General features: G+C 45.9%; 1 protein-coding gene across 3 annotated transcripts in view; it reads right to left on the reverse strand.

Moving 5' to 3' along the window:
* The window catches only part of zfyve28 (zinc finger, FYVE domain containing 28), a 31239-nt gene that overhangs the window by 2307 nt on the left and 16618 nt on the right, over positions 1-12314 (reverse strand). Inside the window, exons 2-13 of one of the 3 annotated variants that reach the window (XM_080413593.1) lie at positions 10888-11028; positions 7527-7664; positions 7119-7321; positions 6900-6989; positions 5633-5722; positions 5422-5523; positions 3636-5201; positions 3250-3345; positions 1121-1284; positions 901-1017; positions 679-780; positions 105-208 (exon numbers count right to left, since the gene is read on the reverse strand). In XM_080413593.1, coding sequence (XP_080269719.1) covers positions 105-208; positions 679-780; positions 901-1017; positions 1121-1284; positions 3250-3345; positions 3636-5201; positions 5422-5523; positions 5633-5722; positions 6900-6989; positions 7119-7321; positions 7527-7664; positions 10888-11028 — 2913 coding nt within the window. Of the gene's footprint in view, positions 1-104; positions 209-678; positions 784-900; positions 1018-1120; positions 1285-3249; positions 3346-3635; positions 5202-5421; positions 5524-5632; positions 5723-6899; positions 6990-7118; positions 7322-7526; positions 7665-10887; positions 11029-12314 lie in introns of all 3 variants that reach the window. The other 2 variants (XM_080413592.1, XM_080413594.1) reach the window with 2 other exon arrangements.

Genomic DNA, 12314 nt, shown 5'->3' on the forward strand with positions numbered 1-12314 from the left:
TGGCCTTTTATCGACCTTCTACTGTCAATAGAGGATCAATAAAATGTATACTTGACTTGGGTTCAAATCAGTCATGAGGGAGGTGAGGAGGAGAGAGTGTGTACCTTTCCACAGCTCCTACAGTGGTGCTTCCTGCGGATGACTGTGAAAGGGGCCTTGCAGGCGATACAAGAGCCACAGGCCTCGTCTGGGACCCAGTCTGGAGGATCTGGGGACAACAAAGACGACAACAACAGTGAACGTTCCAACCTATATGAACTTCCATTCTATTTCCTGGATACCAAAAATGCCTGGTTTGTTGGTCTCCTGTTAGCTAGCTATCTAGCTATAATGTTCAGTTGTTATTATGGTGAGAAAACACAACACAACAATACTGGGAGAACTGTTGTGGGCTTCAATCTCCCAGAGTCCTGCCATAGTTAGATAATGTTATGCTAAAATGGTTGATGACAGCTAATGTGTAAAGCCTATGCTAACTACAGGGATAATATTAACCAACCAAAAGTCGCCCAGATGTGTCCAATGGTTGTTGGCTTGTCTCCTATCAACATGAGAGCATTCAAATAAAACTGTCTATAGTAGCCAGCTCTGTCACTGTATGTCTGGTGGTGAGTTGAAGGGAAAGAGTACTGTGCTGACATTTCAACCAATATGTGTGCAAACAGTAGATTTGCTGACCTTCGAACTGACCCTCCCGGGCCTTGGCTGCCAGCTCAGAGGAGGAAATGGTCTCCTGACACAGAGCACAGTCCTCCAGCACGGCACTGCGCAGGCCAGGAGCTGCTGGATGCCAGAGAAGATAACGTTACATGAGGCCAATGTTAGTCCTCCCCATAGCCAACAGTCAGTGACAAAACCATCCATAAGAGATGTACTGTACAAGTTAAATCTGTCCCGCACCTTTCTTCTGCTTGTCATTGTCCCCCTCCTCACACTTGGTTGCCATGACTTCAAACAGCGTCTTGAGGATGCTACGCAGGTCACTAGCGTAGTTGGTCTGCAGCTGGTCAGCGACACCTGCATGTCACAGGAGGACACAGTGGACATGAGATTCAGAGACAGAAAGAGAGACAAAGTGAGCAGGAAAAGGGCGGGGCAACCTTTCCTTCTTTTTTTATACCTGATATACAAACGAAGAGGCGGTGGATGAGGTCACTGCTGCTGTGGAAGCGTGAGCGGATCTTGTTCCTGGCGGCCATCTTGGCAGCCTGCAGGGCCAGTTGGATTTCTTGATGGTCTAGGTCTTCTGACATCTCTGAGCTGGTGGTTAGACTGCTAACAGGGCTGGAGGGAGGGATGGAGGCCGGGGGCAGAATTAATGAATGTCACAGTGTCATTTTTAAAAGCAAATGATATTCCAAACCACGTAACAGATTTCAATCTCAACGTGAAATATGGTGCCTTAAGAATCACCAAGCAGACACTGAATATGAAATGAAATGCAGACTCTTGAACACCACTGCTGCAGACAGATTTTCAATACTCTTCATTACACCTGCTGACATACCAGTACACCAATATTAATGTAATTATAAGGACACAATGCAGGCTAAACACAGTTGTACTTGAGGTTTCCCCAGCCTGATGATACATCATTAGAGGTCATAATTGTAGAATGTACGACATATGTACAACAGCCTGGTCATGTACACAGCATAACATGAGTAAGCCTGTGAATCGCTAAGTTTTGAATGGACGCTTGCCGCTCACTGATCACTCAACATGTATGTATTGTTAAAGTGAAAATCTTTGATTACATCGACCCCAATTCTTCTCTACCTATCTATCTATCTATCTATCTATCTATCTATCTATGCATCGCATCTGTGTGTGTGTGTGTGTGTGTGTGTGTGTGTGTGTGTGTGTGTGTATGTGTGTTCGTCCTGTTTCCCCTGCGTATCTCCAGAACAGTCCAACCAATCGACTTCCCTGAAGAATGCATGGAATCTTCTGTGTGTGTGTGTGTGTGTGTGTGTGTGTGTGTGTGTGTGTGTGTGTGTGTGTGTGTGTGTGTGTGTGTGTGTGTGTCAGTCTGACATCACAGACATATTTGAACGTGGCTGACACAGAGCTCCATGTTAGGACACAGATAGTCTCGCGTAGCCAGACAACTATTCCACAATCTCAGAATGCTATATAGGAACTACTCCCGAAATCCGAACAAGGAAGCTGGCATCTGTTCGTCATTTCCGTTCACGAAAATATATTTTAAAATGTCTTCACATTTAATTGTTTTATTTACATAGCAGCAAGCTACATATGCTTAGATGATTTTAATTTATATTAGGATTCATTTGCGTGCCTGTAAAGACAAAACGGAAGTGGGGAGGAGGCTTCACATCTGCTTTATCGCTTGTTCATGATCAGAGATTCCGTGCTCCAGACTGTATGACCGGAAGCATTTGAAAATTGTGGGAGGCAACAGTCTGGCCACGCGAGACTAGGACACGGATGACTCATCGTGACCTCATCATGAGACAGGAGTAAACATAGTTGTGTATGTAATCTCTGTGTATATCTTTCTGTCCGTTTGTCTCCTGTGTATCTCAATAACCGACACCATCCTATCGATTGCCCTCAAACTTGCAGTGTGTATTGCTGAGGATCCGAGGGAGTGATTTAAATCCACAAATCTCTATCTTTCTGTCTGTGTCCCTTTTATGCCCATATATGAAGATCTCTATATGACTTTCTATCCCTTTTTTGCCCGGTATCACTAGATTGGGCAATTGCAAGTAAGTTCCTAAACTTTAAATGATCCCTGGCTAATAAGCCATATACCGTATGCCTTAATACACTATAATTGCCCTCTATAACTCAAATAAAAAATTACTTAAATATTGTATTTATTTTAGAAATAGTTAATCTTTTACTCAAGAGGGACAATGCCCGTCGCAAGCTGATGATGTAATTTGTCCATGTGTGGTCCAGCCCTATGAAATGCTAACCTCACTCCGTCAAATGGAAGAAGCTTGCGACACACATTTTGTTTCACAGCGTACTTGCATCTGAGACATGTGCTTATAAAAAACAACTTAATACTTCCTAAGGTTAATATGAGAATCAAATACGTTTTTAGTTAGCACATGCATTCCATAAGGCTGGGCCCTAGCGACGGGCTTTGTCCCCCTTGAGTAAAATAAATAAAATATTTAAGGTGTTTTTAATTTGTAATTTTAGTTATAGAGGGCAATTATAATGTTGAAGCGATAACATTCATATTCAATATTTCCATGAGTGAGTGGTTACCTGGGAGTGTAAACACTGCTCGAAAGACTACATGTGGTGACAGACACACTCTCACAGTCACTACTTGACACAGAGCTGAGTGGCGAGTTCCCAAAACTAGAATCAACAACAAAAAAGAAATACAAACATTAAATAATAATTAAAGCAAAGCAAATATGCAATGGTGAAATAAAAACATGGATTATGCAAAGTGTTCAAATGAAAAACAAATGCATAAATGATGTAATAAGGTGGGGGAAAAAACCCTGAAAACTGATATTTTCCCACATGTTTATGTAAGACTGTTATGTAAAAGAGTGCTTTGTGCAAACGTATGTCAAATAGGAGGTTAGTGACCCATAATCCAAACACAAAGGGAGAGGGGACCCTCTGAAATGACAGCCCACCTTGAGATCTTTCTGACGTCTTCCTTGGCGTCCCGTTCTGAATCTTTATTTCCTAGCTTGTCTCTTTCCCTGTCCTTGTCCCAGCCTCCACTTGACGGCTGCCTCCCCCCAGTTCTTAACTGGAGGTGGTGCTGCTGGCAGGGAGAGGGTCCCTCCTCTCCGCTGGGGCTTCTGTCCACCACAACCTGCTGGTGCCCCCCAGGCCCCGGGGCCAACCCCAGGCACTTCTCACAGAGCTCTGCCCCCACCTCCTTGTCCAGCAGGGGCTCTGGGGAGTTGCGGGAAGAGCTGGCCGTCAGTTGGGAGGAGTCTCCTTTACTGAGAATTTCCTGACATGGGGGAGGCAGGCGGCAAGCGGACGACTGAATAACAGCACTGGGGGGTGGGACCCTACAGTGTTTATCCAATCCCAGGGCAAAGCCCAGCCCCAGCCCGGTTCTCTCTGTGGTGATGCCATCATCATGGCCGTCCTCGCAACTGCCACAGCACACGCAGGAGTTGAGCAGGCAGTGAGTGGCCACCAAGGGACCGCAGGGCTCAGTCTCCGAGGAAGTGGGCCTTGGCAGCAGCAGCTTGTCCACAGCCAGCTCTGTCAGGCTAGGGGAGCGTGGGTTGAAGATGACTGTAGCAGACAGCTTCATCCCACCCATACGGTGGGCTATGACTTCCGCGGTCTCGGAGACGGAACTCTCCAACCCCACCTCCCAGCCATTTGTGTAAGGCAGGGGCTCTGAGCCGGGAGCAGATGTACAAGGGGGGCGTTTGGAGCCAGGGCACTGTGGGTTCAGGCCACGCGGCTGCAGGCACGGGCCGTCTGACCGAGTCTCGGATGGCCAGACGTTTCTGGACGGGTTAGGCAGGGGGCCCAGCCTGCGCTGCCCAGGCTCGGAAGCTTTGGAAGGAGAGGCCCGATGACTGTTGGCCTCTCTTGAGTTCCTGCTTGCATTGTCTCCTGCTGCATCTAAGTCCTCCATGAAGAAGACCCGATCCTCCTCCTCTACGTAGAGTCCAGTCCTGCCCCGGCACCGCAGGAGCCTGCAGGGAGAGGCCTCGGTGCTGGAAGCCCTGCTGGAGCCTCCCGCCTGGCGGCCCGGGGAGTGGCCCTGGCTGGGTGGTGACAGCAGGGTGGACATCTCGTCCCCCACGCGGTACACCATCCTGTTCAGCTGCTCCAGTTCCTCCTCGTCGTACTGCATGGAGCAGGCAAGCTCTGCCTCCTCTGCCTCCTCACACAAAAGGCCCTGTTCCGGCTCCTCCTCCCCGCTCTCCGTCTCAACCTCCTCCCACTCTGTTCCAGCCTCCCCCGACTCCGACTCCTCCTGGCTGGGAGGGACGAACAGAGGCATGTTATCCTGAGCCTCCTGGTTCTCTGCCTTGGGAGTGCTGTTAGTGGGGCTGCAGGATGAGGGGCGTTTGGGAGCCGGTGTTGGTTCCGGGGCCTGTGCCGGTGCTGGTGTGGTGTTTGAGGCAAGTCCCTGGTCAGAGGGACAGTCGGCGTCCTGAGAGATACAGAGGCTCCTCTCCAGTGTCGACAACTCGTCTTCTGTCAGCGTCTGCAGCAGGTCTCTGGAACAACAAAACCAAACACCGGTTCATCAATGTAAATTTATAACATTTTGGGAGGACATATTTTGCCCCCTTTGTCTAAAATCTAAGACCATTTTTGTTCCTCTTTGCCACAGAATAGTTTTGACATGAGTATGGCATTTAAAAGAAGTGTAAGAGTAGATTAAACACAGTGTAATTCACTAGCCTTTGACCTCAGTTGTTTACTTGGGGATAGTACCTGATTTTCTTTAGTAAAGTGCGGAATGGCCGGAAGAGCTCAGACATGTCCTCAGATTTTCGATCGAGGCTGAGCGGACCTTCCGAATACACGACCAAACCACTGAAGTGAGAGGAGAAAGACATGTTTAAAATTCTGTGAGTGTAAGAGAAGGGTGGGAAGGAGAGGAAGAGAGGTACATGGAAGAATGGGAGGGAGGGGCAACACTTACCACACAATGGCTAGTCTGGGAATTGTAAACATCAGTGCAGGTTCATAGTCATCGATCATGTCTTGTGTGAGATAGCCCAGCTTCAGAGCTCTGAGACAAAAAGTACAGGAGAAATAAAAAATACAAGCAAATAAGCAATGACAAACTATAAAATAAACTTCACTGCATTTCCTCCAAATATTAATTCCTGATGCCTGCTCCATAACTTCTTCCTGAACGTTGACGGCTCCATTGCCACCCCCTCTATCAAAGTCTGCAACCTTGGTGTCATCGTGGATCCCACCCTCTCCTTCCAATCCCACGTCAACCAGATTACCAAAACAGCCTTCTTCCACCTCTGAAACATCGCCCACCTCCGTCCCACACTATCCCAAAGAGAGAGACCCTCATCCATGCCTTCATCACATCCAGACTTGACTACTGCAATAGCCTCCTTTACAGTGCCACGTTCAAAGTCCTCACCAGAACCCGATCCAGAGACCACATCACCCCAGTCCTCCACGACCTTCACTGGCTCCCAGTAAAAACAGAATAGATTTCAAAATACTCATCGACACCTAAATGCCCCTCAATAACCAGGCTCCCCCCGCTACCTCTCTGACCTCCTCCAACGCCACGACCCCTTCTACTCCCTTGGTGATGCCAACCTTCTGTTCCCCCCCCCCCCCCCAAAAAAAACGCACCTGGGGTGACAGGACTTTTTCAGTCGCAGCGCCCTCACTTTGGAACCCACTCCCACCTCACATCAAAGCCGCCCCCACTCTTTCCATGTTCAAAGCTTCCCTCAAAACCCACCTTTTCAGACTTTGCTTTCCCTGCCTAACTCAAACAAATCTCCCTTTCTGCTTTTTAGTCTTAGCTTAACGTTTTTAGCCTTTTAACTTTTTCGCTCCTAATAAAGTTGTTTATTTTGATTTGTTTTGTAAAGCGACTTTGGGTACTAAGAAAAGCACTACATAAGTCTGATGTATTATTATTATTATTATTATTATTATTATTATAACCAAATTCTAAAATCCGGTGAGGATCGGGACAAAGCGATCGGTCTATTGTCTAATCAGTGTCACTGATCTACATGACGATGTGACGCATTGTGAGCATGTAGGTTAGCTATTTTCAGTATTTCTGAAATATTTTGCCAATAATTACATGCCCATAAAAGGGAAGCCATGTCTAAAGTGGTTAAGTCTCCCAGCTGCACTATGGGAGACTCACCAATGGGAGATACTAAGTGGCTACCTCCCAAAAAGGCTATGGGTAAACTCACCTCTCCACAGTCTCACAGAAGAGCACAATAACTTCTTGTTGGACATAGTATTCTTTGGGAGACTTCACAGGCACCATGGCTGACACATAACTGGCAGAGGAAGAAAGGATAGAGGGAAGGATGGAAGCAGAATGTTACAATGTTGAGGCAATATCAACACCAAATGAAACAATCATAATGGCGATTGATGCTAACGAGTCTGGTGCTGGCCTCTCTTACCTGAGCTCAAACTCAGCAAAAAGGCTGTCGAAATGGCGCAGTGCGTCCTTCATGCGGTCTGTGTAGAAGTTGAGGTCTCTGAGGGCCTGGTCCCTGGTGATGGTGCGTACCTCCTCCAGGCTGCGTGTTAGGTCCTTAGCCAGAGGTCTCATGGCCATGCTCTCTATCTCCCTGTTCATAATGATGGACCCAGCGGCCAAGCACTACAAACAAACACAGTCGCAAAACAATGAGTTTCGTTTGAGTGATTAATTTTGGAAGTGTCAATTTGAGACAAAAGAATGAGACAGGGTATGTGAGTATGTGCACGTGTGCAATGTACAGTACATGTAAGCAATTATTGTGCATGATATGTAAGACTTGTTCAAGGTTGTTTTTCCACAGGCTGATACTGGGGGAATTCAGTACCTCGGCTCCAAACCACAACTGCCCTGCCAGGTTGTCATGACGAATCTCCTCTGGGAACTTTACGCCGAAGTCTCTGTTGGCACGGTCGCCAGGGATACATTCATCCATGATCTGATTGATAATATTCAGCACATTGTCCTGCATACATGAGAGAGAGAGACACAGACTGACAGTGAAGAAAATTGAAAAAACTAGCTGAACGGGATGAGCTGGGGACACACAAGGCTGATCCTGGAAAAACAAGATTCTCAGCCTTCACTCTGGCCCCACTGTCCTAGGATCACCTTTTTACTCTCAGTTAAGCGGGGGAATAGATTGCGAATAGACTGAAAACAATTAAAGAAAAGCACATGCTGAAAAACTCCCAATAAAAGTGCTATTGTAAAGCCCATAATTCCAGTGGTGCAAAAACTGTGTTGCGCACAGTGAGAGCTACTGTAATCAAGAGCTTGTGTGCCGCTGGCGTGTACAACGACCATAACAATGACTCAGTGAGCCTTTCAGTCAGCCGCGGCTGCACTGCACGCTGTAATCTCACCAGGCACAGCACTGCGTCTTTCTTTGCTCGCCCAGAGGAGCGAGATTAAAAGGGCTTTGAGAAGGAAAGCTTAACCACAGAGTCCGTTATGGCTGCTGTGTGCTGTCCGGACCACTACCATCTCGGTAACACAACGCCTCAACTCTTTGTTGCTGATCCATAAATCAGCGGCTATAGTGGCTATAGTTACACACTACAGATATGTTTGTAATCATCCTGGAATAATGACACTGTCTGGCATGGCACCTGCTCCATCAACTAAAAGGAAACTTGGGGTTTATGATCCTTTACTGTACTACCGGTTTCTCCTTTCAGTCAATACTTTTCTCACTTTCCCTCTCTTCATTTTCCATCGCTAACATACATACACATAGTACAGAATACTGTATCCATTAACAAGTGGACATGTACTGTATATGTGCACACAATGTTTCCTACTCCAGCAGGCCATACTGTGGAAGCAGCCATGCCAACATAATGTGAACAGCTTGCCAGTGCAACCCACAGAGCTCTGTGAATAGGAGCTGATAGCACCAGTGGCAGGTTCAAGTGGACAGCTTTGGCGTGAGAGCACTTGTGTTCTATTCTTGGGGACCTTGGGGGTTGAGGGGCATCGCTGAAGCATGCAGGTAACATGCTGCTCACATTGTGTTCCAAGACCTCGGGAGGCAGGCCGCTGAAAGAGACTCGAGACTGAAAAATCACCTCAGAGTTTACAAGCGCTTGGTTCGCCGTTAAAAGGTTTGCACCAGTTATCCACACTGTGGATAACTGGTCCAGAGCTCTGGATGCAGTTCAGTCGCTTGGCTAGTTCTAATCTGTATTGGGTTGTGGCCTTGTCCATTTCTCCCTTTCCCCGTACCTGTGGCTCCTGTACATGTCCTGTACTTGTCCTGTGCTTGTCTTGTGCTTGTCTCGTGTTGGTCTGTCCCTGTCTGTACCTGTCTTGTATTGAATGTTTTGTTTGTTATGTGTTATGATTTTTATTTTTTTATTTTTTATTTTTTTTAAGGCATGTATGCATGTCTCCATCTAATGCATGTATGCATGTTTATTGTTTTACTTGTCTCATCTATTTAGCTCTTTGCGAGTTTGTTTGTCTGACCGAGTTTTGTATTCTTTTTTATTTTTTTTTATTTATTTTTTTTATTATTATTTTTTGTTGTTGTATGTCTACATGTATGTATGTTGTATTATTATCAGTTTCTTTTTCCTTTCCCTTTTTTTGTCTTGGCTTTTCCTGAGTATGGCCTCTTTGTGTGCTTTGGTGATCTCACCTGTTTGCTTTACTTAAAAAATAAATAAAAAATTGATAAAAAAAAGAAGAAAAAAAGTTTGCAACTTTTTGGAAAAGATAATGCCTGGAGCTGACATAAATCCTACCAGGTGAGAAAAATATATGCTGTGGGAACAGGAGATGGTGCAAACCACCGCCTCCCCACTGTTAATTTTCTGGAGCAAGAGGGTGAGATACGGACAGAGCCTGAGCAGGATTGTTGATTCACAATCGCTGGGAAAACCTTCGCAGTCAGCGGGGAAAAAAAACAGAGTTTGGAGAGCACGACATAACGGCAAAACTAACATCCAGCACTTCGCGGTATGGTCATTTGGGGTGATAATGAAGTGAATAAAGGAAAGTAAGCAGAGAGAAAGGGTTGTTTAGGGAGGGAGAAAGGGAGCGCAACAATGACAGAGCAGAAGAGATAAGGGATTGGGAGAAAGTGAGTGTTCAGGGAGGAAGAATAGGAGAGAGACGGAGAACTAGAAAACAGTAAGTGTCCAAGTGATGACCTTTTTAATTGACTCTCCTTGTGTGAACCCCCTCTGCCTGCCCCCCTCCACGACCACCCACAGTGTGAGCATCATTCACTCACCATCCCCATCCTCAGCTCCTGAGCACTGACTGCAAATAGACCTGCGCTGATGGCGCACTATAACCCCACATACAGCAACTATTCACATTCTAGTCCCAGGTTGCTGTGGGTCTTTGCTAACTCAGAGCTGTAACGTAACGTGTATGTGTGTGGGGTCGGGGGGAGCTCTGGCACCAACCGTCAAATAGGAAGTTACTGTCAATATTGTCTATCTCAGACGCTTACTAATTAATATTCTCTGAGGTTTACAAACACCAGGCATTTCTGAAATATCCAGTTACCTCAGTCCAACTATACGGTATATAGTCCTACTGTACATTGGCTTCATCCAAGTAAGTCTCGTAACGATTGGCTTGTAACCTACATAACACACTGGCCGAGTTATCAACGCAAGACAAGTGTGTTCACTAGCTTCCAAACAAAGCTCACCTTATCAGGGAAAATGCAACAGCTTGGCCAATCAATGTTTAGTAAGGCAGTTGCCATATCACTCCACCCCACATTATCTTTAAATACTTTCTGCTTCCAGGTCAAATCAAGGTTCAATGAGGTGCTTGCGCGCATGACTTCAAACAAACATCAAAACAACAACCATATGAACTCCTGACCCAATTTCATAAATTCAAAGCCAATGGACAATCACAACTCAACTGCTCCAGTTATAGGCACTACACATGGCACAAATAACTAGTTCTGTATTTAATAACGGTCAAGAGGCATAAACTCACAAATCCAAAAATAAAATAGAACATTAGAAGAATAAGTTAGAACTCCACTGACTTCAGTTACAAATGTAAAGTTAACAAGTATAAAACATGTGATGGTTTGTATACGGTTTGTAAGATTATCTCCAAATAAACACATACACACACAAACAGACCAACCCTCTTAACGGCTAGCCTCCTGAGGAGGAATAGGCACAATGTGACGTTCGGAGTGTAAAACGGACCTGACATGAGCGGAACTGGTTGACCAGCAGGGTGCATCTCTGAGGGTCCTTCCTGCCGTCCAAACTGTCCAGCTCGGTGGCCACCTGGTTCAGCTCTTCGTCGGCATAGTAGAACTGGGCCAAGAGCTGAGGGTCCGTCCTCTGCACATAGAGAGAGAGGCAGAGATGTGGAGGGAGAGGTCAGGTCATGGAAAACAGTACACACAAAACGCAAGAGGAGCATAGATCTAGCAATATATCGACATGTTTGAGGGGAGAAGAACGTGACATGAAAAGCTGCACTTTTCGCCTGAAAATCAAGCATAGTGTTATTCTTCCTTTTCAACATGCGACACTGTCGTACAAGGGAGTATGAATTAATCTTAGGAGTGAAGGAAAAGCGTGGTAGGGGTAGGGTGCGCAGGGCTCTCCATTCCAAAAGACATTTTTAAGTTTAACCCATTGGTTAAAAATAAATGTATTTTGTTATTATTATTATGGACTATTATTATGGGGAAGTATATGTTGTTCCCTGTTTGAGCAATATCACTTGATCAAGCCTTTTCTAACATTCTAGACTACAATAAATAACCAAAAAGTAATGATAAAAAGTATGCTACTTGACAGTGCCTGCCTGATATCAGTCAGAATAGAAAGACTGTATCAGAGGCTGTATCGGATTTATATCGGTATCGGCCGATAGCTGGGGGGGGGGGTATTGGCTACAACAAATAATGAAGCTGTGGCGATTCTGACGAGGGGAGTTAACAGATGGTTAATATCGTGTGGAAGCGCAGGTGTAATTAGAGAGGCTGGCCCTGGTAAAGGATTGGTGTCATTATCACACATGATGCCCGCGTACTGTTGAGGAGATTATTCCACCGCTGCGTGGAGCACATGTACTGCCATGTCACACAGAGTGAGGCAGGTGGCTACAGAGACATGGGCCAATTTAGGTTACAGAAGTGAAATTCAATTAAATCTCGCACACCACCAGTAACATACTCTCATTTGCAGAATTTCATGGGAAACGTTTCGAACCACCAGGCATTTCTTCAGACCTTAACCAACAGTGTAGACACAGGCAGCTTAAATCAGTGTGTCATCATCACCATTCAGCCATCATCAGTCGCAAAATCAGACCTCAGTCCTGTGTGCTATGACATCAACTATTACAAAACATTTCACAAAATACATATCAAACTTAGAAATATACAGGGCCCGGACCACTGGCGTAGCGGTCCGGGCACCAAGGCTACAATGTAGCCTGACAGCGCGTTGCGGGTTCGAGTCCCGATCCCCACGGCCTTTGCTGTGTGTCACTCCCCATCTCTCTCTCCCCATTTCCTGTCAGCCAACTGTCCTATCAATCAATAATAAAGGCATAAAAAGCCCCAAAAGAAATATAAAAATAAAATAAATATACATCAGGACTCATCATAATGCCG

The sequence above is a fragment of the Gymnoscopelus braueri genome, assembly GCF_963280865.1.
Source record: "Gymnoscopelus braueri genome assembly, chromosome: 19".
NCBI lineage: Eukaryota > Metazoa > Chordata > Actinopteri > Myctophiformes > Myctophidae > Gymnoscopelus > Gymnoscopelus braueri.